Source organism: Mustela nigripes, chromosome 4 (assembly GCF_022355385.1).
Source record: "Mustela nigripes isolate SB6536 chromosome 4, MUSNIG.SB6536, whole genome shotgun sequence".
Lineage (NCBI taxonomy): Eukaryota > Metazoa > Chordata > Mammalia > Carnivora > Mustelidae > Mustela > Mustela nigripes.
Window position 1 is genome coordinate 180,505,577 of NC_081560.1, and position 27,199 is coordinate 180,532,775.

Here is a 27,199-nt window from a genome sequence, read left to right on the forward strand (position 1 = left end):
TGGCTACTCTGCCTCCTGCCCTGCCACCCCTGTATCACACTTGCCTTAGTCCTCCTGGGGTACACCTGTAAGAGGCCATTGCCGGTGGCCCAGGGTGGGAGAAACAGAAACATTTGCTAAACAATTTCCTTCTTGGAAACTGCCCTCTCCTTCTTATGGGGCCAGCCGGGGCTGAGGCCCCAAGTCAGGGAGCACTCGTATCTCCCAGTTGTCCCCCTTTCTGTGGGTTTCGCCTTGGACTCATTCCCATTCCAGGAGCAAGGCTTGCCACCTGATCCCATGGTGACTTTCCTCAGAGTGGTGAGCCGGCAGAGTTTAGCCCGTGTCCCTGGCATCTCGGCCTCGTCCCTCCTTGAGCAGGACAGACCCCCGGCCTGTGTTGCTGCCATCCCCTCCCTGGTTGGAGCTGCCGCTCCTCCGTGCGTCCCCCCAGCCCCTACCAGGCACACTCGGAGCAGCAGACTTGCTCATCTCTGCTCTTTGAAGCCTGGACTGAGCTGGATGTCCCTGAGGGCAGGGATCATGTCACCGACTCGTTTCCGGCCCATGAAAAGATAAACTATGAGCAGCAGTGGGTCAGATGGTGAAGCAAATAAAACCCAAAGCTGCTCAAGATGAGAAACGGCTGGGAGTCAGTGCAGGGGCGGGCCCCCGTTCACCCGCATTAATTCCTCTCCCTGAGCCTCCGGCTTCTCATCTGTGAAATGGGTTAATGCCACTTTAATGAGCACCAAACAGGTAGCGCCCAGTTCGGGGCTAACCTCCCACGGTTGGGCTGGGCCGGGGCGGAGGTTGTCAGTGGTTCCGGCAAACGTTCGTTTACCCAGTCAGTCATCCTGACTTAATGAAAGCTTGTGATGAACTGGACATTGTGTGGGCTGCCCCCGCCCCCCCACCGGGAGGGACCCGGAGAAGGTCTGGCTGGAGCAGGGAGCAGGCCGGGTGGGCTTGACAAGGGAGCTCTGCCCCTCCAGGGCAGCCCCAAAAGAGGCATTAAGTGGGGACTTGAGGAAGCAGCAGGGCTCCTGCAGGCGGAGGGTCAGGGATTTCTTCCGTGGGGTCATGGGGTGGGGGAGGGGAGAGGATGATGCATACGGAGGTCAGAGGGACGACACTTGCATCCGCTTGGAGAATGCTGCTCCAGCATCTGCAGTGGGCCAAGGAGAGAGCAACAGAGAGCACAGAAAGCCAGGTCCCTGCAGCCATGTCGAGCAGGGAGACTGAGGCTGGACACGTAAAGCACTAGATCGGAAGCTGTCAGGTGCTGATGAGAGCTGGGGCTCGTGCTGGGAATCTGCTAGTGACTTCACATGTAGAGGTTGGACACGTCTGTGAAAATGGGCTGAATGTGTTGGGAGAATGGATAAGTGAATCTGTCAGGTAACAAGCGTGTGCGTGCAAGAGAGAGACAGACTGCTCATCTGCCCAGGGCCTCCCCGGTGCTGTTTGGTGGCAGTGGAGAAGGCAGAGAAGGGGGCTCCCTTCAGCTGCTCAGGTCGGAGAAGGCCCTCTGGGGTGGCCTTCATACAGGACATGGGACAGTCTTAAAGCTGGATGCTGGTGTTAGACTTGAAGCATGGGGGAGAAACACTCTCACTGGGTAGGCAGAAGATGCTCCTGCCAGAGGGCGCCGTCAGTGCAAAGGCCCTGAGAGCAATGGCAGGGAGGGAAATAAAGCTTGAGGGGATGGTGACCGCATGGCGGAGGGCTTTGAACCTGACCAGTGAGCATGGGTGGTGGAGGGGCAGACCTGGGAACTAGCCATCCCAGTGGCTGGGGCCTCCCTGAGTGGTGGAGAGGTGCTGGCTGTAGCCCCCTTCCCAAGTGGGGGGTGGGGTGGGGCTGGGGCAGTTGGGGCTACAGGGCGGGGACACGTGAGGAACTTCTGCAGCAGGATGGTGGCCCTTGCTCCCTCAGACAATGACATCCTGTTAAAACTACTAACCCAGCAGCAGACTCCAGAGGCCGGTATCTGTCTGGAGGTGGTGACCTCTTGGAGGAGGTCATGGTGAAGACAGGGGACCTTGCTCCAACCTGTCCGAGTTATGGAGGGGCAGGGTTTATGTCATGTTCCTTTTCAAGGAACTGGAGGCCAGGTGAGTGGGGAGGCCATTCAGGATCCCTGTGGTCATTTAGGGGGTCACCCTGCTGGGAGCGTCCCTGTGTTAGTTTCCTATCGCTGCTGGAACACGTACCGCGAGCCCCGTGGATTAAAGGAACACACATCACTGAGTTACAGAAGTCTGCCGTGGGTTGCAATGGGTAAAACTAGGGTGTTGGCAGGGCTCTGTTCTTTCTGGAGGCTCTCAGGGAGAATCTCTTTTCTTGCCTTTTCTGGTTTCCAGAGGCTGCCGTCTTTCTCGCAGCTCCTTCCACCTTCAAAGCCAGCGGTGGCTGTCTGGTCTTTCTCACCCAGCATCGCTCTAAACTGACTCTTCTACTCCTTCCCCACGTAAGGATGCTAGTGGTTATGCCGGCTGACAGAGACCATCTGGGATAATGTTTCGCCGTTATCCCTACTTCCATCTGCAAGAGTCATTCCCCTTTGTCATGTGTCCTAACATATCCACAAGCTCCAGGGAGTAGGACGGGGACACTCTGGGAGCATTGTCCTGCCTACCACAGTTCCTGCCGTGTTCTGGGGGCTGAGGCGGTGAGGAAGAGGAGGCAAGAAGCCCCAGGAGGGCTGGGAAGTCTGCCTTCTCACCCTGGGGCAGCCCCGGCTGGCTGTGTGGGACCCTCTCCCTCTCTTCCTAACTCCAGCTGCAGTGACGCATCGCTCCAGTACGAACATCTCCCCCAAACCCTGCACTTCTGAGTGGTCGAAATGCTTGTGAAATAGAGCAACGTTTCTCCTCCTCGGCACTTGTGTTTCGAATCGGATCACTCTGTGCGGTGGGGGGCTGTCCCATGCATTGTGGAGTGTGTGACCACATCCCTGGGCCCACCCTTCTCATGGCCCGTGGCACCCCCAGCCTGGCTATGACAACCAAAAATATCTCTAGACGTTGCCAAATGGCCCCCAAAGGACAAATTGCCCTGGTTGAGAACCACTGACATAAAGCCTTTGATGTCTGTCTTCTTGCTAGATCGGAAGCCCCCGGAATGGCGACACCTCGTGTCTCTTGCCTTCTGCTGTGTCCCCAGCACCTGCGGAGAGCTTGGCATTTCATAGATGCTCAGCATGTTTTGGTTGAGTGAATTCATGAATCTGCGTTAATTTCCCTAATGGATAAATTAATCCATAAAAAGTTTGCACAAATTAGACCCCTGGTTTGTGTAGACTGGCTACTTGGGAATCACCTGGGGAGACTTTTCAAAAGTCACATCCCTGGGTTTTGATCCCGGAGAGTTGCGGGACAGCCTGGTGGTTTCATCCGTTCCACAGAAAGATGGAACTGCTGTGTGATCCAGCGAGTCCCCTCCTGGGCATGGACCCACAAGAAGGGAAAGCAGGGACTCAGATATCCATAGCAGCATCCACCATGAAAATCAATTGGTGGGAAACCCAAGTGTCCATCAAGAGATGAATGGATAAACTACATGTGGTTCCCGCACACAGGGACTATTATTTGGGCTTAAAAATGGGATGAAATCGGATAGACGCTGCAACAAGAATGACCCTTGAGGACCTTATGAAAGTGCAGTGAGCCGGTCAGAAGACACACACTGCGATTTCACTTACTTTCCCTCCAGTAGCGAAATTCACGGAGACAGAAAGTAGAACGGTGGCTGCCGGGGGCTGGGGGAGATGAGGGAATTAGTGTTGAATAGGTGCAGAGTTCCAGTCTGGGGGGATGGAGAAGTTCTGGAGGTGGATGGTGGTGATGGTTGTACAAGATGAATATACTGATTGCCCCTGAACTGTGTGCCTAGTAACGGGTAATATGGTAGATTTCATGTTGTATATGTTTTATCTCACACACACACACACACACACGTACACACACACACACACACACACGTGCTTTCTTCTAGCCAGATCTGGGAGCAAATAATGTGGGAATGGGAGGGGACAAGGACTTAGATGTGTGTGTGTGTGTGTGTGTGCGTTTAAGACTTTTTATTTATTTATTTTTAATTAATTTATTTTTTTAAGATTTTATTTATTTGTTTGACAGAGAGAGATCACAAGTAGGCAGAGAGCTAGGCAGAGAGAGAAGGGGAAGCAGGCTCCCCGCTGAGCTCTCTGCGGGGCTCGATCCCAGGACACTGAGATCACGACCTGAGCCGAAGGCAGCGGCTTAACCCACTGAGCCACCCAGGCGCCCCTTATTTATTTATTTGACAGAGAGCACAAGCAGGCAGAGAGAGAGGGAGAAGCAGGCTCCCCTCTGAGCAAGGAGCCCAATATAGGGCTTGATCCCAGGACCCTAGGATCATGACCTGAGCCACAATCAGTCACCCGACCTACTGAGCCGGCCAGGCGCCCCGACTGAGATGTGTTCTGATGGCTGTTCTTGACCTCCCTGCCTGGTGGAGGCTGAGACAGCAGCATCTGACTTTGCCTGTGTCTCTAGAGGGCAGCCCTTTTCTGGAGGGTGCATATTTTAATCCCACTGGAGGCCAGGCAGGCTGGCTGCATGGAGGCCACAGTGCCTGTCCACAGGAGCAGCTCCTCCCCAGCTCCTGCTGATGCTTGCCACGCAGGATGCCTGGCTATGGAGAGAAGTCTGAAATCCGGATTTACATGGGAAGTTTCCTTGTGGTTTCAGACCTAGACAGCTGGTTCAGTGAACCGGCAAACAAGCTACGTGTGGGTCAAGCAGAACAAGTCTCCTGGCGTCTGGGGTGGTGTCTTCTCTTGGAGCCTGTGGGCTGGGGCCCCATCTAGAGAGATTCCCGTTCCTCCTCCTCTTACTCAACACTCCGTCACTTCTGTGGCCTGACAACAGTTTTTTTTAATCCCTGAGAATTTCCCTGGGTTTCAGTGAACCTCAAAGGAAGGTCTATACACAGGCCTAGGGTCTAGAGTCCACTCAAGTTGGGGTCTTGGCTCTGCCATTAATGAGCCTTTGAAGAAAGCCACTTGCTTCTTTCTTCCCCATGCCTCAGTTTCCTTTTCTGTCAAGGGGGAGTAGTCATAGTTCCACTTTGTAGACTCAGAGGGCTCCAGGGAGTGCACGTGAGTGGCTTGGCTCAGGCCAGGGTTCGGGGAAGACCTCTGCCCTGCATGCCTGTGTGTTGGCCCTGGCTAGAGGAAAGAGAAAATATGGAACCGGACAGGCCATCAGCGGGCGAGTTGCTCAACTTTGGACATTTGTTTCTTCATCTGCGACGTTGGTCCGGTGATCTGTTCCTCAAAGAGTCATTCTGAGGATTAAATAAGATAATGTTCTAATGGACCTGGCCATAGCAAGTGCCCAGCGTACCCTTGTTCTGCCCCTGGAGTCTGAAGCCTTTGCCTTCTGCCAATACTGGAGAGAAAGGAAGGCAGGATGAGCAAAGAGCAGAGAAAGGACTGCCTCCCCCAACCCCCATCAGCTCTTCTCTCTCCTACTTCCCCACCTCCCAGGGTGGGGGTTCTGGTCCTGGCCTCAGAAGCTAACCAAACTCGCTGATGGGGACCCCGCCTGAGCTCCACAGGGCGGCAGGGTTGAGAGTGAGGACCCACGGAGACCAGCTTCCTGCCAGGCCCCGGGCGCGCACTGGGCCAGCGTGGGTACAAACTAAGCTCTTCCTGCATCCCTCAGTTTGCTGGCTGGAGAGAGGGGCCCAGGCCTGCTCTGGGAGGGTTAGAGACCAGAGGCACTGCACACCCACCCAGAGCGGGGATCAGGCCCATGGTGCCCAGGCTCTGCCCCAGATCCTGCATCTCTAAGTAGGGTCCCAACCCCACAGGGGTTGAGGTGTTGACTGCGTGAAGGAAGGTAAAAGGCCCTTAATATCCCAAGATACTGAGGGGCCTAAAGGGCTACATGTCCTTTAGCAAGATGGTATCTAAGGCCGCTCTGGGGGTGGGGGTGGGTGATGGCATCTCCGTCCCTTGAGATCCCAGCTATGCAACACAGAGGGGCCTGTGGGTCTGAGGTCCAAGCACTCGGTGGGCTCCGGGACATGGGCCAGAATGGACATTTCCCCTCGCTGTTTTGACGTCTGTCCATGGTCCGTGGCTAAGGAGGAGCGTCGGTGACAGCAGTGTCCCGTGTGTGGACCTCATTCAGCTTTGCGTGTTCACCGCATGGCCACTGTGTGTGCAGGACTTCCAAACGTGTGTGCCTTCATCGCATGTGTGTTCATCATATATGCGTGGACATTACACATGCGTGTCCCTAGCATGTGTGTGCCCATCACACGTGCACACCGAGGAGGACGTGAGGCAGGAATGGGGCCCTTCCTGAGTCCTTCCAGCCTTGAGAAGGCATCCTCCATGACCCTGGGGTTTGTGGGGAGGGAGAAGAAGGGCGTACAGGAGACGACTGGAAATTGAAGTCCCTGCTCCTGACATCCGGCCTCCAGTTGGGGAAGGGGACTCTCCACGGGAAACGGGGGGACAAAATGAGGCAATGAGGGGCTGCAGTCTACTTACTTATATATCCATTCTGCGAGGACTTCCCGAGCCCGAAGGCAATTTTAAGTCCAACCGGTCTGGCCCCTGCCATGGGCAGGTTGGAGTCTGGTCTGGGGCCAGAGGCTGGGCACCCAGTGGGTCTGAACGGCAGTGGGAGATGATGACGAAGAACAGGGCACCCGGTGTGGGCTCAGGCCTGGATGACTCGAGGGGCTTGTCTGCTCCTGCTGGTTGAGGGGCCCAGGCCCGATCGTGTGGGGAGAACAGAGGCTTGATGCTGGCCCGGAAGGAATGCGTGTGCCTGCTGGGGCTTGGGCTGTGTCACTGACTTGACCTTGAGCTCCCTGGCTGTCTCCCAGCCCCCGAAGCTGGTAGACAGACGCGCTGGGGATGGGAAACAGGCTCTGGAGCCTTGGACAAGACCAACATCAGCCCAACATCTTTTCCCCCATTTCTGCAGGGGGTGGAGGAAAGCGCAAGGGGAAAAGCAAGAAGTGGAAGGAGATCCTGAAGTTTCCTCACATTAGCCAGTGCGAAGACCTCCGAAGGACCATAGGTAAGCTGTCCTCCTGGGGTGGGGGGTGCGGGAAGGGGCTGGGAGAGGAGCAAGAAGCCCGTTGGCCAACAAACTGTTTATACGGTGAGTCAGATGCCAACCCGTCGATGCAGCAAAGTGATTCCACATAGGAGCTGCAGGCTGACATCCTTGCTGATGGACGGAAAGATGAACTAACGGGGTGCCTGGGTGGCTCAGCTGGCTAAGCGTCCGACTCTGGGTGCCGGCTCAGGTCGTGACCTCAGGGTTGTGGGATTGAGCCCCGAGCTCTAGTCATGGAACCTGCTTAGGATTCTTTCTCACCCCCTCCCTTTTCCCTTCCCCCCAAGACCCCCCATTAAAGAAAAAAAGAAAAGGAAAGTAACGGTCATTGAATATTTGGTATGTGCTGGGCAGGATGATCTCCCAGTTACCCTTGGAGGCAAGTACTGGTTTTTTCACTCCATCTTTCAGATGGGGAAACTGAGGATCTGTAAGTGGCCTGAAGTTGCACAGCTCGTGGCGGGGTGGTGGAGGTGGGCCAGGCCTGGCACTGAGCGCCCTCACAGCCTCCTATCCTGCCCTCACCAAGCAGGCTTTGGGAGCTGAGGGTGGGGTGAATATCTGGGTTCCCTTTCCTCTTGCTGGGCATGCTGGTGCTCACGGAGGGGCCCCCCTTTCAGTGGGACAGCCCAGTCCTCTTTATTGGGCACCCACACAACGGAGGGGCCTTGTTTCTCATGGGGCCAACACAGCCTTGTTTCTCATGGGCCTCACCAAATGAGGGCACAGGGCTCCCAGGGAGGGGGTGGACATGATGGGGCTCCTCCATACCAGAGGGAGTCCTGGCCCTTCTCCCCGTATGCTGTGTATGTGCCCCTTGCCGTATGAAGGCTTCTTATCTGCTCCTGACCATTGGAGGTCATGGACATGTTAACTGCTTCTTATTATATGGACATGCATTGAGGACTGGACATAGGGTGGCCTTCTCCAGAACTCTGTGGGCTTAGCTGCTCTTGGGACTTCTTGCTGGGGACTGCCCAGTGCCTGCCGTGAAATGTGAGACCACTCGTGATCGCTAGTTTTTCTGAATGGCTTTCCCAGGTGGCCTGTCCTCCTCCTGCAGTTTTCTAGGGGGCAGGACTGAATGGTGTCCCACACCTGCTCAGTCCTGGCCACTTGGCCCACCCTCCAGATTCTGCTGCTTTGCTATGACAGCAGGTGACAACTGTTTGCTCTGTGTGCCCCACATGCCGACCTTGGAGCTCCCTTAATTAGAGTTTATGAAATGAGGGGAAGCTACCTGTACCTTGTGAAGGCAGATGTGAGCAGGTAAAAAGACGGAGAAATGTCCTCAAGATCCACCTTTCACCTTAACACCTCAGATCAGGTCCCCCACCGTGTTCCGGGGGCAAGTGGAGCCGGCCTAAGGGATCAAGTCAATGCATTTAGACAGACTTGGGTTCAGATCCCACCTGACGAGTCACTTAATCTTACTGACCCTCCATTTCCTCAGGTGAAAGAAGTGATCATGAACCCAGTCCAGTGAGATCATGTGTAAATGGGGCTTCACTGGAAATTTCCCCAGGAGCCCAGGGCACCCTTCCCTTAGCACTAAAGCTTTCCTTCTGGAATGCCCAACAGCCACCACTCTGCTGGGCCCTTCCCATGCTGGGGGTGTCGTGGTCACTCTTGTTGTTGGGGATCCCTGGGGCAGGGTAAGAGAGAGGAAGGGCACATCTCCTGGCCTGGGAGCATTTTACCAAGCTAAGCTCCAAGTGGCTTTCAGAGAGAAGAGAGAAAGAGCCCCTTTGGAGTCTGGCCATTATTTCCCTAGGGCCATTTTGTTCTTCATGGTAATTTAGACTTGGAGAGAAGAGGGTCTAGGGGTTGGGACTTCAGTTGCCATGTTTTCATACACCCTTGGGGAGACAAGCCCTCTCTTGTCTGGGGTGAGCAAGTTCACTGGAGACCAGGATGCCTGTTCTGGGTGCTGAGCCTGGTTTTCCTCGACGGGCCCAGGGAATGGCTCCCACTCACGCTTGCAGTCAAAGGATTGATGCAAGAGACCTCTCTGGGGTGCTGATTTGGAGGAGAGCGCTTGAAATAGGAGGAAAGACCCCCTCCCTGAAGTGGGGAGCTGTGCAGAGAAGTGGGGTAATTGTGTGAGACCCAGCTTACTTGAGAGGGGCCTCGCCCACAAAGCTCGTTCTTGGGAAGCCACTTGCTTCTCTGCCTTTGAGTCGACTGCCCACAGGCGGCCATCCCAGGAATGCCCTGGGGGCACATGGGCCCAAGGACCACTTCTCAGAGCGGTCAGACTTCGTCAGACTTAGCCTCCTGGCCAGGGTCTTTCAGAGCACACTGTCCTCTGCTGTGGGAGCACCCTGCCTCAGCTGTTGGTTGCTGTGTGCTTACCCCAAGTGTGAAAGGCTCTTCCAGAAGGATCTTTTTAATTCGCCACTGTATAGCTGGTGCCGGGAGGTGCACAGCAGAGGTGGGGAGAGTGAGTGCGCAAAGAAGGAAGGGGTGTGCGGGGTGTGTGTAACACCGCATTTATACAATGTTTCCAAAAAAAGGAAGAGTTTTGAAAGCCGTGTAAGGGCTTTTCCATAACTGCCAGACAGGTTAAGGACATTGGAGTATTCTGCTATATTTGATTCATGTGTTCCTTAAAAATATAAAAACATAGAGGTGCCCGGGTGGCTCAGTCAGTTAAGCGTCTGCCTTCAGCTCAGGTTATGGTCCCTCGGACCTGGGATGGAGCCCCAGTTTGGGGGAGTCTGCTTCTCCCTTTCCCTCTGTGTGCTCGCTTGCACTCTCTCTCTTTCAATTAAGTAAATCTTTAAAAATATATGTATAAAGCATAACAATATGAAATGTAGGACTTCGGTTCCAGACACAATGGAGTAGATACACTGTCCCTTACCCTCCCTCCAAGGACAGGCAAAAGCTCTGGACATTATATGTGAAACAAGTAGAGGAAACTGATGAAAAGTGGAGCGATGAAGGCAGACCGGCTGGGGACTGGGGACCGCGAGGACTGACAGGCCAGCAAGGGGACCGGGGACCGCGCGGGCTGACAGGCCAGCAAGCCCCTGGGCTCTCCTTACCGCCTTCTACCTTGGAGGCTGGAGAAACTCCCAACCCAGAAATGCCAATGGGTACAAACGAACCCCCTCCCAAGAAAACCAAAACCCAGCCTGTTCTTTCTAACCGGAGACCTGGGAAGGGGGCATGGGGCTGAACAGGCAGCGGTGGGTGCCGCTGGCCCCTGGAGCAGTCACTGTTCTGCGCTGGTCCCCACCAGCGGCGCGGCTGCCTCGCTTTCCCGTTCAGCAGCTCGCTTAGCCCCGTTCCAAAGACCCGCGGGTTCCTCTCCACCCCACTCTCCACTCCACTCCTATTCTGATCCTTCGAGGTGAACCAGCCCTGCGCCTTCCAGCTCCCTCCTTCCAAAGCCAGACCCTCCACACCCCACACGGCATCCCTGTCCCCCGACGAGGCTCCCAGGCATTGCCTGAGAAGAGCCACAAATGTCCCTCAGCTCCCAGTGGGCCTGGCCCCGCTCTCACTTCCGGTCTGGGGCGTCTGGGAGCATAGGATTCAGCCCTCAGCTTGGCTCGGTCGGAGGACCCCACCCCACGGGCCCCATCCCCGCCTGTCCCCGTATGTCCATAAACAGGCCTCTTGGCAGGGCCCGCTCCCCGGGGAGGGTGGGGGAAACGTGCGTGCCGGCGTGTGCAAATGGATTCTTCTGTTCTCCTGGAGGGCATTGAAAAGACTCTGTGTGTGAGGGAGCAGCGCGGAGAGGGGCCCGGGGAAAACAGGAAGGGGCCGTAAACGGCGGGGCTGCCGCTCGTGGCAGTGGGTTCCAGTGCTTGGGCCTCCCCGAGCAGTCACGGTCCGTCCCCCCGCCCAGTGTTTGCCCGGCCTCCGCTGGGGTCCTGATGGAAGGCTTTTCTAAAATAAAAATCTCATTTCTTTGCTAGACCAATAGACACACCGAACAGTGGCGAATGCCGCATTTATTTTTCTTGGGAACACATGAGCTCACTTTCAGAAGCTCTTTGGGAGGGTGCCCCGGCGGGGCCTTCGGGCCAAGGGACAGGGTTCCATTGGGCCCAGAGGTGAGTGTGAAGTGGGGTGGTAGGCGGGCTCCTGGTCAGAGGCAAGAGCGTGAGGATCCAGGACGCTGCCCACTCTCGACGGCCCAGGACAGTGGTCAGGGAAGGCTGTGCCTTCTCCTGCCCTTGGCACTGCTCTGCACAACCACAGGCCCCACAAGCCAGGGGGGCCTTTGAAGCACAGAAAGTGTAGCCCACGAAACCTGTTGGAATGGCAGCTCTCGGTCCCGCCTGGAGTAGGAGTCAGACTCCCTACCATGGCTTGTGAGCACCTGGGCCATCGGGCGAAGCCTGGGGACCCCATCTTAGAGCAGTGCTCTTTCTCGTCTACAACAAAACCCATGGGGTTACAAGGGAAACCGGTTCTCTTCAGATTCAGTCCTTAGATACTTTTCAAATTTTACCATATTGAAATATGTGTCCTTCTTTGTTAAGACTTTAAATCATAATGGCCAACCGCTGGCCTCTCAGCTCCTGTGACTTTGCACTTGTGACGAGCAGAAGTGCCGTCTCCAGAGGTCTGCAACGGTGGTGTTAGGGATGGACGAGCAGTTTCTGTCGTCGTCCCGGGCGCCCCTAATGTCACTGTTGGTTGTTGTCAACATTCGGGACTGGAGGAAGGGCTGGTTTTCAGGTAGAGGTTGGTGAAAAGAGAGATGACGCTTTTCTCCATCCAAACCCCTGTATTCATGTCCGTGGGTTTCTTGGCATTGACCGTTCCACCCTGCCCTACGTGAGTCGGCCATCGCCCTTTTTCCCAGTCATTCCCTCCTGCCCCCTTCACGAGCCGCACAGCTCACCTTTCTGCTCTCCAGATGCCCGCCATGTGGTTTCAGCCTGGAGTCTTTGCACCTGCTCTTCCCCCCCCACCCCAGAATGCTCTTCCCTACATTTTTCTAGGGAGCTGTTAGGTCTCAGCTCAGATAGAAGCCTTCACAGCCAGCTTTTAGAAAGGAGCCCCACTCTCCCTCTCACGTGTGCAATTTCTTGATGTTTTTTGCCTGTAACTATATCTGAAATCAACTTTTGTTTAGTCGTTGACGTGTGTATTTTCTGTCTCCCCAAAGAGACTGGGCGCCCCATGACAGTAGTGACTGGGTGTCTGGTTCACCACCAGAGCGGTGGCTGGCACACAGTAGGGGCTCACTAAATATTGGGTGAATCGAGGAATGAATGAAGTATGTGCAATATTGGAAACCGGGGCTCTTTTGAGAAGATGTGTGACATGTGCGTACCGTGCCCAAATTTAATCTATCCAGCGTTTTCCACTGAGAATACTAGAAGTCCAGACTTAGGAAGCACCCACTGTAGCACCCCTGCCCCAGCCCTTACTCTGTAGATGAGGAAATTTCATACACTTACGAGCCCTGGCCATGGTCTCACATCTACTTGGCGGGGGAGGCCAGCCACTGTGACCCAGGCCCCCGTCCCCCGAGGCTACAAATCATCATAGGGATGTGAGGTTTTCATAGAGTCCCAATGTCAGAGAACTCAAAGCATCTTATGCAACCACACACTTTAGACCTGAGTAAGTAGGCTCCAAGAGTAGAAGTGACCTGCCCAGGACAGTCTGGGCTCCCGGCCCTGAGCTATGGCTTTCCACTCCCCAGCGTCTGAACAACCCATAAACATTTTAGGCCTCAGCATCCAGCCAGTATTTAAAGCAGAGAGAACCTTTTGGCACCCAGAGGGATAGACATTTCTGTTGGTCTTTTTCTGTCTTTATTTCAGGTGAATGGGCTGCATGTTCTTTTTTTTTTTTTTTTCCAGCCAGTATTTACTGAGCAGTTATTACCTGCCACCCGCTGGGGAGCCAGACCTGGTTTGTCCTCTCTGGGAGCTCACTCACAGAGCTGATAACAATTCAGGAGACTTGCCTGATGGAGGACAGGATGCTGAGCTGGAGAACAGAGTTGAGAGTCTCTACCCATCAGGAACATGCCTGGAGGAGGTGGCCTCACTCTGAGCCTCCTAGGGCATCTCTTAGTGGGGTCATGTCCTTTCTATCTTAAGATCTCCATGGCTGGCATAGTGAATGGATAGATAAAGTGGCTGTGGCTGGACGTTGTCCCCCTTACCCAGCCCAGAAACCAGCCCTGTGACTGTCAGCGATGACTGCTAAGACACACAATCCTTGCCAGACAAATCTGCTGGCAATGTGAGCCTGGACACGAGTAGCTGACTTCACACAGTCCCGGTGGACAGTAGACAGAGCACAGGAGGAAGAAGGGGTTCTCTAATGTCTGCTCTAAGCAACATCAAATAATGACATTATTAGTTAATAAGCTAATTGTTCTCATAAGATAATTAGGGAGCCCAAATCAAAGAAGTTCTCAGAACATCCAAAACGGAGAGGGCTGGAACGTCATTGTGAAGATAAAAGATTGTTGAGGTCTGCAAATATTCCTCAGTGACGCAGAAAGTTCTGTTGGGCAAAAGTGTGGCATTTTTATTTATTTAGTTCAGGCTCATTGCATACTTTATTCTTTCATTAAAAAAAAAAAAAAAGTATGAGGGGCTTGAGTGAAAGAGTTGATTATTCTACCGTTTGGCAGTATTTCTGGAGGAACTGTCCAAAAGCCATATAATAAATCAAGGCCCCCTCCCCACCCCCTGGCGGGACTGACGTCCACGAGGAGGCCATTCACAGAAAGTGGCTGCTGTGCTGCCCTGTGCTCTCACAGACGGATGGGGGACATTTGGTTTGCCTTGTGGGACAGCCTCTTGCCAAAGCCTTAACTCTTTCCAGGAGCAGAAGCTCGAGGCTGTAGGGGGGCGTTCCTAGAAGAAAATTTAGATCCTTAACTTAAAAAACAAAACAAAACAAAACAAACACCAACAACACATCCCCCTAAGCCCTGTAATAGCATGAAGATGGCCTTGGATTACCTAGTGCTTGATTATTGACTCAACATTGCCCATGGTCTTGGACTAAGACACCAGCCTACAGATACTTGTGGAGGCCCTCCTGTGTGCTAGGCATTGTCGTAGGCACAAGAACTGTACCATTGGCCACAGAAGCAGGGCGGCCTCATGGAGGGACCCCCATCATTGACACCGTGGTCAGTGGTGGCTCTGTCACCCCCAGCTGTGGGACACTAAGCACATTGTTGAATTTCCCTGGGCTGCAGTGGTGTTGTCTGGAAAATGGAAACACTGATCCCAGTGCCGTAGAACTGTTGTTACGGCCGGCAGAGTGCCCAGCACATGCAACTATTCCATTGTCATCGTCATCGTCATCGTCATCCTCGTCACGTGCTAGTGGTATGAGGGCAAAGGTGAGGACCCTTTGAAAAGGCTTTAGAATTTCCCAGAGACGCAGAATTGACTACAAATGATGAATAGGGCTAGCTGTTTCTGAGCTGATTATCACCTGGGTCCAGTCCCCAGGGACCCCTGCCTTGGGGTCATCTGAATCCTACCTTTCCTTGAGCTCTTGCCTCTACACCTTTTCCTGGAGGCCCACCCTGATTCCTACAGCCCTCAACCACTCTCTCCTCGCCTTGGCCCCACTACACTCCTTGGGAATTCACACCCTGCCCTGACCCTTGGCCTGCTGGGTCTCTTTGAAAGGACATGTGGATGTTCTGGAAGGTTCCACCTCAGAGTCCTAACGATGGTTACCCCAGGGGAAGGCATGGAGGTCAGAGAGGATGTCAGCTTTGTCTGTAAGGTGGTTTTTTAAAAAGGAGAATGTATTGGCATGTTCTCTGTGTACTTAAAAGTTGAATGAATACTGAATCCCCCACCTGATTCCACAGTGGGGCATGGGGACAGTGACACCATTTCCTTCTTTCCTGTTGACTTTGTGTCCCCTAATGAGTCTGTGGGCTCTGGAAGGATGGGCAGAGCCTCCTCCTCTTCGCAGATCTGCGGGACTGTGGCGGAGGGGCTCCAGCTCTGTTCTGCTTGGGAGCCGGTGCCCATAGCCTAGAGTCCAGCCTCCTCCTGGGTTGCTCAGCTCTGCCCTGTGACCCGCAGGGGCCTCTTAGTCCAGTCTCCGGAGGTCGGCCTGCACACGGGTCCTCAGGAGCGTTTTCTTTCTGCCTCTCCTGTGTAGAATGGGGTGCTTTGGGTCTCCACTCCATGGGGATGCAATGGGACTTGTCCTTCCCTGCAAACAGCCTCCCCTTCTGTGCGCCCTTCCTCAGGGGCAGCAGCTCCCTCGACTCTGCCCCAGGGACACAGAAGCGTCTGGAAAGGAATCTGGACTCCTGGGCTGGGTCCCACCCCACCTGAGGGCCTGCGTGACCCAGTCCCCTTCAGGTCTGCTGGCACGTGAGCTCTTGATTTCACCGTCAGGGAGACCAAGTCTTTCTGCAGACGTCATTCTCGTCCTTGGGGGTGATAAGGGCTCGTCACGTCTGTCGTTCTGCCGCTTACCATGCTCTGATAAGGCACAGCATCTGCTCGTCCTTGGAGGGCAAGATAAATTTAGATGTGGCGGATTTAGAACATCAGGTGACCTGTTTGCAGCTGTAGCTCTCAGGAGGGAGAGGGCAGCCTGGCTTGTCTGCCCACTGCATTCCTGGTATTAGTCTCACCTCTCCACCAAGACCAGCCACCTCTTGAAGGCAAGGGGTCAGGTCTCCTGTGTCCAGCACAAGCTTGGGTGCATGTGAGAGGTTCAGTGATCCTAGCTGGTGGGCTTCACGTTTGGTGAGGCTTAGACTAGGGTACCGATCAAGGTTTTAACAATCTGGGATTGTTCTCAAAAGCTGTTCTGCTGGGGTTGGGGCGGGGAGGTGGGTATGATCCATAGCAGGTTCTAACTGATGAGGGTTTCTTTTTACGTCTTGTGTTTGAGCCTCTTTGTAAGATTTTATTCCAGGGTTAAAACCAAGTTCAAAACCCACTGCTCTAGGCCAGGCCTCCCATTTTCCAGATAAGTAAACTGAGTCTTGGAGAGAGAAGAGATTTGCCAAGTTCTCCCTGTGACCTGACTCCATGGCTTTCCCTTGCTGTCTTGGTTTGCTTTTGCTACCATAACCATGCCACAGACTGGGTGGTTTAAACAACAGATGGGCCGTCTCCTAGTTCTGGAGGCTGGGTCTGGGATCTGGGATAAGCCTCTCTCCTAGCTTCTGGTGGTTGTTGGCAATCTTTGGCTTTCCTTGGTTTGTAGAGGCATCACTTTGATCTCTGCTTTCACCCTCATGTGGCCTTCTCTGTGTATGTGTTTGCGTGTCCGTGTTTCCCCTTTTTATAAGGACACCAGTCACTCTGGATTAGGGCCCACCCTAATGACCTCATTTTAACTCGATTACTTCTATAAAGACCCTATTCCCAAATAAGGTCACATTCTGAAGTACTAGAGGTTAGGAATTTTTTCTGGGGAATACAATTCAGCCCCTAAAACCCACTTTCTTAATGGTCTGTGGAGATCAAGTTCAAGGGGCCAGAGGACCCCAGTTCCCACCAGGTCTGAGTGTAGACCCACCTCTCCCTGGCCAAGCCCACCCAGGCCGACCGCTCTCCCACAGGCCACAGGACTGTCTAGGGAGGATCGGCAGCTTTTGGAACCAAGGATGTGGCCCTTTTTAATTCCCTCTATTCTTGTTGCTGTTATTGTTCAAGTCATCCTAACTGGTAAATTACTTTGCTTAAAAACACACAGAAAATTTTAAGGAAAGGTCACCCATAATTTTACCACTCAGCCAGCTGTAGTCACAGCCAGCACTTTCATGTAATTCCTTCTAGCATTTTCCACATGCATATACACACTACAGGTTTTTTTTTTTTTTTTTTTTTTTTTACCTTTTTTCTTAATGCAATTTCAAAAGCATTTTCCCACATCATTAACATTCCGCATAAATGTGATTTATGTTTTTCCATTTGGTGCCTATTTATTGAGCGTCAGGCACTGGGGATATATTTGTAAGCAAAACACAGAAATTCCTATCCTTGTGGGCTGCCCTCCTCTGGGGGAGTGGGCACACCAGTGGACAATGGGGAACCGGCCTGTTGCCCTCCAGCTGGCACTGGTCCAGACCCCCACTGCATCCCTCCCGATGGCTTTATTTATTTCTCCTGGGCAGAGGCTTCCTTTAAGCCATCTAGAAAATAAGCCCTTGCCCCTCTGCCCAGCATAAACCTGATTTTTAAAAGCTTCATATTGATTTTATATATATAGGCGTATCTACACATGTACATACAGATCCAGAGAGAGAGTGAGAACTATTTTTTTCTGTTTTCTCTAGTTTTTGCCACTCCCAGTTGGCATTCAGATTAACATCTTCATACTTCATTGTGGCATTTTGATCTCAGGCTCAGAGGTGAGAAAGCCCACGCTGTCTTTTCAAAGGCCAGACACATGAGCGAAACCCAAGCAGTAAGTCTAGTGGCCTCTCCGCCTCCTTTGCTTCCTCTGGAATGTCCCATTTGCATTCTGCGCTTACATCTGCTGACGCCATTAACCTGAAATGTGCCTGTGATGGACAAAGCACATGAGGTCCGTGGAGCACCCCCGGCCCCGCCGGCCAGCCCCGAGTGATGGCAGTCACAGGCCTGAGAAGGGCTTTTCTGTCTGTTTCAAGGCCCGTCGCCGAAAATGGGAAAAACAAGCTAGTTTATACAGCAACGGGGACCTCAAACCGGCACAAGAGTCCAGCTGACCCGCGGCCGCCTGAGCAGGACAGCGTTCTGCCCCATAAAGAGACACTAGGACAACACTTTTAATGGTCTCTGCCCAGACTCTATTTACGGAATTTATTTCCCGGGCTCTGTCTGTTCAGCAACGCCTTGGCAGCATGTCCCCCAGTGTCCGCCTCAGTGCATTAAACACCCCTTGTTCGGGGCACCTTGGAGCTAGCACCCAAGAGAGGGAGAAGAAAAAATGTGGGTAGAAGCGTATTTGGGGACCAGGATAAACGTTTAAATTAAAAAAAAAAATTAAAATAACCAAAGAACAACAACAAAAAATTTATCCCTTCAAGAGCTCCTGTGGGTCGGGGTTGCTGCCGGCCCCGAGCTGTGGCCCTTTCCAGCTCATGTCAGAGAGGAACATGCAAAATCGAGAAGCATTTGGAGCACTCGCTGGCGGGTGTTTCTGTGTTCCACGGTCGTGCTGTCCTTTTATCGTCTTTAAAAATTGTTTTTAGAATTATCTCTTTTTTTAAAGATTTTATTTTATTTATTTGACAGAGAGAGAGAAGATCACAAGCAGACAGAGAGGCAGGCAGAGAGAGAGAGGGAGAAGCAGGCTCCCCACTGAGCAGAGAGCCCGATGCGGGGCTCGATCCCAGGACCCTGAGACCACAACGCAAGCCGAAGGCAGAGGCTCAACGCACTGAGCCCCCAGGCGCCCCATTCCTTACAAAGTAAAATACATCCATTGATAAAACTGCCAAAATGTAATCTAAAAAGTGGAAAATAAAAATTGCCAGTAAGTTCACCGCCGTGAGCATTTTGGTCTGCGGCCCTGTCATGGTCTGTTCTGCTTACGGAGAGAGAGTTGTCCCCCCTGTCATGGGTCTCCCTGCCCCGAAACCAGACATCTTTAAAAACTGACATAGACGGCTATAGGATCCCCCACGGGACTGGGAGGCAGAAGACTGAGGTGTTCAGGCCTCTCCCACTGATGCTTTTCAGTGTGGTCATGTGACCCTTCAGGAAGACAAGTGGCTAAAGGAATTTTCCTGTCGCCCTGAAGAGCGGCGATCCGTTCTTCTAAAGCTGCCCCTGTATCTGGTCTTGGTGAAAATCACTGCCTTCCCTCCTACGGCCCAGAGACCTGGGAGCGTCCCTTTCCCTGCCTGCCCTCTCCTGCCCAGCGCACGTGGCTAATCCCTTTCCAAGGCAACTCTGCATACATACTATCTCTGGAGGTGGCTCCTCTCTCCCGACCCCTACTGCTTCCCTCACCCTGGCCACCTTCCTCTCCTGCCTGAACTCCCGGGTCTCCCCTGCCCTCAACTCCATCCAGACTCACCCGTGTCCAACCAGGCTCCACACAGCAGCCAGGAAGCTCATTCTAGAACGTCCATCTGATCGTGCCACCACCTGCGGCAGTGACTTTCTGTGGCGGTCAAGATGGAGCCCTAAGGTCTTACTGAAGCCGACCAGGCCCTGCCTTACCTGCCCTCGCTTACTGCTCCAGCTTCCCCCGCTCCTACCTGTCCCCCTACCCAGCCGCTCCTTCGCATTTCCTCCCTTCTCCAAGCCTTTCCCAAACGCACTTCCCTAATTCTGCCTGGTAAACCACTCAACCTTGCAGGTTATTTCCTCCAGGAAGCCTTCTCTGTGGACCTCCCCAGCAGCAGTCTGATGACTCCTTACCCTGGCAGCAGTCTGATGACTGATGACTGGTCTCCATCATCCACTGCCATGTCCGGCCCCCAACACCAGTGTCTCTGTGCCAGGCCCTTTTACAATCTTAATTTTCTTTCATTGATTGCTCAGATGTTTTTGTTCTCCTCTGGGGATGGAATACAAACAATCTTAATCTTCCCAAGTCCTAGAATGATTGCTGATGGGTCTTCTTTTTCTCTCTGAGTCCTTTTAAATGGGCCCTGTCCTCTCCCCTGCTGTGCCCTGGCAGACATGAAGGGGAGGCACCGGAGAGGTAAGAGGGGGTTCATGACTCCAGCCACCATGCTGGCCCCTCCGGCTGTCAGAGCCTGACTGGCCAGGCAGAGATGGGCCAAGAAGTGCTGCTCCAGGACTCTGGCTGAGCTCAGCTTGGGGCAGAGCAGGGCACAGAGAATGGCTTTGCCAGAAGACTCCCTCATCAGGCCTTGGAGTGCGGGGGCTGTAGGCCCTGTGCTAATGCCTCAGGGACAAAGCTACTGAAGGGTTAACCCAGCTCCGTTAAGTTGGGGTGGGGACAACAGTGAGGCGCGTGAGCTCTGGTGTCAGAGGGAGCTGGGTTTGGACCAGCCTCTATTCCTTACCGATTGTGACTTTGGACAAATGCTTTACCTTCTCAGTCCTCAGTCTCCTTACCTGCAAAATGGGAACAGGCCTGTCGCAAGGATCAAATGAGGAATTGCACGGGGAGGGTCTTGCTGAGGGCCTGGCACGCAGTGAGCCCTCCAGCGTGGCCGCTGCTTCGTCATCACTGCTGTTTGTCATCGTCCCTGTCAGCAAGAATCCTGCTCAGTTCAGAGCTCTGTTTCTTGGTTTTCCTGTGAGTGGCGGTTGCCAGGTCCTGCTGGGTTTAAGTTTATCTGTTCATTCATTCGTTCATTCACTCTGTTATATGCGTGCTCTGTGCCAGGGATCTGGGGAGCTGCCAGGTGGTGGAGAACGGCTTTCAGGAGTGGCTCTTGGCAACACGGGCTGGGCTACATTTATTGCTTTATGTAACCCGGATATGACCCTTTCCCCCTTAGTCCCACTTCTATCCCTCAAAGCTCTACTGACTAACTCCCTGCAGACTTAGAAGATCAGGATGGGACCCTCTCCCCACAACAAAGGCCATGTGACCCGTCCCCCTCCCTCTGGGCAGGAGGGACTGTAATGAACTCAGACACGTGGGGTGATAGCCAATCCCAACCATGAACCCCTGTTCAGCCTTCACTCTGGGCAAGGCCCCCCAGGGGACCCCCAAGGGGGGTTGTAAGGACAGTTAGGTCTCTTCAGGGAAGAGAAGTTGGGAAGACAGGGCAGAAAGCACACACATGATGCTGAGTGACAGCCATGTGAAAGTGGGCAGCTGTCACATGTTCTTCCTCAGTGCCAAGGGCCCAGAGGCGGGATAGGGAAGGGAAACAGAGGCATCTGTGCAGGATGAAAGGTTCAGGTGAGCAGGTGGGAGAAAAAGTCCGCAGTGAAGCATCAGACAACCAGCAAGCATTTCCTAGGCACTTACCGTGGCTGGGAACTGGACTCTTGGCTTTACAGACGCACAACTCATTGAATCGTTATAAAACCCTGTGGGCTGGCGGCCACTTCCTCCACCCTCTACTCTATGGATGGAGATGCAGAGACTCAGAGAGATTTGTAAGTTGCTCGCACTTACAGAGCTCTGGAAGCAGCAGAGTCCAGATTCAGACCTGGGCCTGTGGATTTCCACCACGGTTGCCGTGCCTTTCCCATGAAGATAGGACAACACGGGGCATGTTTGGGCAGTGATGTGCACTTGATGGGCTTTGTGCAGCAAAGTCATGAGGGAAGAGGTCCAGGGGAGGCTGGCTCAGGTCCAAGACCCCTTCTGTGCCTCTGGCCCAAAAGGTTAAGTCTTTGTGCCACAGGTAGTTGGGAGCCACTGAATGTTCCTCTGAGAGCCCCCATAGCAGTCCTCAGGGTAGAGAACAGAGAACAAAGGGAAGCCATGGACAGACAGAGAAGGCTGGGCTTTGGGAATGGTAGGTAAGTCATTCACTTCTCCAGATACTTACCATTTCCTGTGTGCCAGGAAGAAATGAGACAGTGTTTCTCAAGGACCCAGCCCGGGACCTGGAATGTGCCATAAAGGGCCTCCACTCCTGATGACGCTGTGCCCTAGGAAGCAGGGGCTGCTGGAGCTTCTGTCATCTGCGGCGTCAGGCTGCGAGCAGGTTTCTCTTTGTGACGCTGGGTCACGGGATGCCTTTCACACCACCCATGAGGTCTCTGAGTTGACAGCTGTTCCTGCCGCCCACCTGTCTCTCCCCTCCCCTCTTTTTGGGGGTGGTTTCTCACACCCCTGCTGTCTGTCCTCTCTCCCTCTACCCTCCACAGGGCCTTTCTGAAGGCGGCAGATGGGCAGGAATGTCACCCTGGCTGTCTCTGAGAGACCACCTCAGGTGTCACCCAGGTGGGGCTTGGTGGCCCGGGCTACCTGAGGGTCAGGATGCGAGTGTGGAGTGCAGAGGGAGCTCTCCACCCTGACTGTCCCCTGGCTGCCTCCTCTGGCCAGCCAGCCATGAGACTTACTCTCTTCAGGCTTTTTCTACCCTCTGTCCCCATTTGGCTTTAACACGAAAGGAATCATTCTCAGCCATACTCGCCTGTTGCTGTGTTAACTTCTCACCCATTCCCAATCTGCACTCCTCCTGGATAAAGGGATGAAGTCCCACAGTGGCTTTATCAGCCTCGCCAGGTGGAAACCTCAGAGTCCTATGCCCACTTGGTTGGATCAGCACCCTCTTCTCCAACCCACTGGTTTGACACGCATCACCCTGCTAGGACTGATGCAGTAGCCTCTTCGTTGGTCCACTATTGATGGCTGGTTTCTTCTTCCTTCTTGCCCATCCAGTCTAGCCTTCTTGTTTGTTGTTCTTAGCACTTAGACGTTCCTTGACTTTTCTAAAGACATCAAAGTTGAGACTTCTAGCAGATATAAAGGGACTATCCACTGCCCATAGGACAGAGTCCAAACCAAACAGCCCTAAGGCAGGGCCTCTTATCAAGTCTGTCCTCTGCCCCTCTGAAATTGGTCTCTGACCTTGCTGTATAAAGCCACCCAGAGTGGTCCTCTCCCCGTAACCCTCCACCCCTGGAAACCTTTGGGCTTCTCGTGGTCTTGAGTAAACCTCTACTGGCATGGTAGTTTTCAGCACAGTGCCAAATCCTTGCTCTTTATTTCGAAGCTGTGCAAATTTGGACACTTTGCTTCACCTCTCTGAGCTACAGACATAGAACAGAAATGATAGTAACAGCTGTCACTGGTCAGGTTCTTATTATGTTTGCCTCTTTGTACCTACCCCATAATCCTAAGAGAGAGTCACTGTTTCTAGGCTTACTTGGCATATAAGGAAATGAGGGTTTGGGGCAGTAAAGCCCATTGCCTGAGGTCACACAACACAAAGAGGCAGAGCCAGACTCAGATCTGTCTGAGCCTGGTCCTTGCCTATAGATATGCGGACCATGTCACTCAACTTCTCAGAGTTGCTGGAGAGTTTAGATCGCATTGGTGTACTTAGAAGCACCTGCCCAGGGCTGAGCCCCTGGGGCCTTGGTAAATAGCTTTTCTTCCTGCTTCTGGTTTTTGCTCAGGCCACATTCTCTGCCCTCCTCCCTACCTGGCCAGGTCCTTCCCCCAAAGTCAATGGACCCCTGCCTGAAACAACCACCCACCCCCTTCACCCAGGTCCTAGAATATTCCACACGTGCCACCACCGGACCCCAGCGACAGGGAACAGCAGTAGGCCTTGGGTGTCTGACTGCTTACCTAGAGGGCGTGTGACACCGTTGTAAGCCCTGCCTCTCCGCTAGGGCCCGGTCCTCTGTGGGAGCTGGGAAGGGGTCCCCAGAACCAGCCAGTGAGTGAAGGAATCCATGAGGGAAGGGAAGAGTGAGTGATGAGAGGCCAATGTCGCGGCGGGACCTGAGGGGTTGTCCCTCTGGAGCCATGCAGCTGGACCCGGAGCTGCTCACCCCCCGGCCTGGCAGCCCTGTCCTCACACCTCCACGATCTGCAGTTTGGGGCCTTTTCTTATTTCCTGACCTTGACCTCCTGGCTCAGAGTTATCATCTCCTGGGACAGGGAGGAATAACCCCATGGGGCTGGCTTTATGGAGGGTGACCAGTCTCCTGCTGCCACTGGTGTCCTGCTTGTGGGACCTGATTCCGAGCCTTGGCCTGGGGGTCCTGACTGCTCCACTCCAGGAGTGGCCTTGAGTCCCTCTGAGCTGCGTGGGCTGCAGTGACAAGGCTGTGGCACGTCAGCTAGATGGCTGACTCGTGGGCTCCGTGGGGGTTCCTTGCTGCCCACCTGATCCCCGGGCCCTGGTGGGGGGCAGGAGGCCTGATGGAACTCATTCACCAGAAATCCACATAGAATGAGCTAGCCTTGCCTGTTCTCTGTGCCCCTCTGAGGACAGAGCTGGCCGGGCCTTCTCTCAGGCTTACACAGGGGGTGTTGGCTAGAATCTTTCACTCAGGACTAGAAGGAAATTAGCCTGAGGTACTGTCTATGGGACTCATTCTCCCCACTTCAGCATCAAGGGGGCAGTCATGATCTCTGGGAGCCATTTCATTTCTTTGACGGCCTAGTCCAGAGGGCTGAGGTATGGCTGCCTCCCGGCTTACCTGAGCAGAGCCTGTTTGTGGGCTCTCTGTTGCTGTCCAGCCTTCTGGAAGAGTCTGCAGGGCTTCCCTCCTGTTGATAGGACCCAGCCTGACATGTGTGACCCCCTTCTGTATTATGTGCATGTGCGTGCGTGTGTGTGTGCGTGCGTGTGTGTGTGTGTGTGTGTGTGTGATGGTCTGTCACCAGATGGAGTATCCTGAAGGTAGGCTCCCGGGTGTCTTGGAGCCCTCCCACCTCGACGGATATCAGGGGAAAGAAATGACTCGAACTTGGAGACGCTGACCTGGCAAGAGAAGGCAGTGGTTAGAGTGTGGAGTCTCCCAGGCCAGAAGCTAGACCTTCCAAATTCTTCGTGGGCCCTGATTATCAGTCACGCTACCTCTCTCAGGCTCAGAGAGAAGGGACTTGTCAGGGCCCCCGGGTGCTGAGTGGGAGAGCCTAACCCAACAGTCCAAAGAGGCCTTGTGTGTGCAGGGGGAGGACGAGCTGCCTCTGCTTCTGTCTCCTGCTGAGTGGGACCCAAGGGGTGTAAGGCCTTTCTAGGGGGGTGGACCTCCCCAGGAGCAGCTTTGACCTCTGCCATGTTGCTTTACAGCAGGAAGTGAGCTCGCCCCTCCCAGTGGCCACTGAGTTCACATGTCTGTCCCGGTGGCTCCTTTCTGGTGGGGGTGCCAGGGCCTGGTGCTGGGGATCTGAGTTCTGGTCCAGTTTCCCTGCTAACAAGTTAGAAGTTTTCTGTAACATTAGAGCTGCAAGGCCTCCGCCCTGTGCTAGCCCCACTCCCTCCCTTGGCCGGGGGGGAATCTGAGACCCTGCGAAGGGCCGGCTAGAGCAGGCTAGGGCTGAGGATGGCCGGAAACAAGGAGGGACCAGGTCTGTTGGCTTCGTGGCCAGGCCCCGTGGACCTGGAGGCACCCTGGCTGAGGAGCCTGGAGGGCCCCAGCAGTGGCATCTCAGTGCCTGGGGGGTTGGGTTGGAGTTGGGAGGACTCCTGGGCCTGTAGCAGGAAGGAACGCGCTGCTGGTGCCTGATATCCTGATGTCCTCACACCGTGCCTTCCATGTAACCGCTGGGCAGGTAGGCGCGGCCACACGCTCTGGTGGGAGCAGCCTCCGATTTAGAGAAGGCCTTTCTCCTGGCTCTAAACCTAGGGGACAGGGACAGCTTGGCGAGTGGAGACGGCAGCCTCACTTGCCCCTGTGAGCGCAGCCCGGAAATGCCCGGTGTGTCTATCAATTGCCCCATCGCCTTCCAGCGTCCACCGTCCCTGCTCTGGTCGGGAGGGCAGAGTGACGCCCCACCAGTGTGCCCTTCGCTCACCCGCCAGACTTTGCTTGCCCACCCGCACGGACAGGGGCTGAATCTCTGTTCTTCCCCAACATGTGGCCAAAGCCTGCACACAGTAGGTGCTTGTTGTCTATTTCCCAAGTCAGCCTGAAGCCTGGCTGTCATCTATCCCCACCACCACCCACCCGCCTGCCCCTCTCTTAGTTCAGACTACTGGGAAGCCCACAGGCGAGTTTCAAGCTGAAAGCACAGCTCTCCCTCCTCAGAGGTCCTAGAGGGGCTCCTTCTAGTCTCCCTTCCCGCTTCACTGCATACTTCCTCTTCTTTGTCTTTCATGGAACAATTGAAATGTGCTTTTATTGGGAAAGGCTGTGGATCCTTTGGGGACGTAAGCAAGCCATCACTAAATCCGTACATTAGAAGTGAGAAAGTGAAAAGGCTTCCTGCGTCCCCCGGGAAGCAGGTGTGTCTGAGTTCTGTTCCTCCTGTCCGCAGAGTGGGCCCACGGGCAGCCGCCCCGCCGGCCTCGAGGAATGCAGGAGAGGAAGGTGATGTGAGTGGCCAGTGTGCTGACCAGCGCCAGGCCCGGGTCCCCCCCAGGGCTCTGCAAGGTGGGGTGACTCAGGCAGGAAGGTGGAAAGCGCCTCCATGGATTTGGCTGGAGGACAACCAGCCCGGAGGGGGCCTGAGCTTGCCCGGCTGGGCACTGCCCCATGGTGGAGAAGCTGGCCGAGCGCTTGGCTAGACAGACCATCAGAAGGTGCCCCCGAGGGGAATCAGACACCATCCGTTAGAGCCCTGGTGGCCCGCCAAGTACGTTTGTAGCTTTGCTGTGCTTCTCCCTTCCTGGTAAAGAGATGCCATGACTGAGCAGGCACAGTGAGGCAAAACGGCGACATTGTCCAAAAAAGGAGATGGTTCAATTGAGGGGTATAAATAGGCGTGTGTGTGTGTGTGTGTGTGTGTGTGTGTGTGTTGGGGGCGGAATGGTGGGCGGGGGCAGGGGGAAGATGACAGGGCGGCTCTGCTCACGTCCTTGGCCACCACAGGAGGGCTGCTCTTGAAGTCCCGGCCACCGGCAGGAGACAGATTTGTTGAGAGTTGGCAAGAGATGAGAAGTGAGCAATCCCCCACCGTCCTCCACTCTCCTCCTCCTGCCCCCTGCCCTGCACCATCAAAAGAGAGAATTTAAGAGAATGAGCTCTAGGCGGAGAGGTTAAACACAGTGCGTTTGCCGAGTTCAGAGAGGAGCTCTTGCTGGAAGGATGCGAGGAGGGAGCTGGCCGGCTGGGCTAGCAGCAGGCCGAGGCTGGTCCTCTCTGGGCTTCAGCTTAATAAAGCTGTAGACAAAAAAGGACAGCAGCTACAGGCAGGGGCATGGCTCTGGGAGGTGGGCTGAGGGGATGCTATGTCAGGCTGTATTTCCAATGGTTCTGGAAGGAAAGAGTGTCTTTAAAACCAGACTAGGCTCCTTCTTGGCTCTTCCGCTTAACTTGCTGAGTGGCCTTGGGCAAATCTATCACCTTCATGAAGCAGTTACTCACCTGGACCCTGGTCTAAATCAGTAACCCCTCCTGGGGGCTCCATGAACGTCCACTCAGACCCCTCTCAGGACCCCTGGCGTGCAGGGGCGGCCCCCGCCAGCACCCGAGATGGTCATCAGCGGTGTGCGTGGGCTCTCTCTCTACCCAGTTCTGCTGACAGGCTTTCTGGGGTCTTCGGCCAGCAGCCAGTCATTTCCCCAGTTAGGTCTGAATGGTGAGAGCTGGCGCTTCCTCCCGGGA

General features: G+C 54.3%; 1 protein-coding gene across 1 annotated transcript in view; it reads left to right on the plus strand.

Moving 5' to 3' along the window:
* Nucleotides 1-27,199, plus strand: part of GRK5 (G protein-coupled receptor kinase 5) — a 205,841-nt gene that overhangs the window by 92,348 nt on the left and 86,294 nt on the right. The window contains exon 2 of the mRNA XM_059398697.1: nt 6,972-7,067. Within this exon, the coding sequence (XP_059254680.1) occupies nt 6,972-7,067 (96 nt within the window). The remainder of the gene's footprint in view (nt 1-6,971; nt 7,068-27,199) is intronic.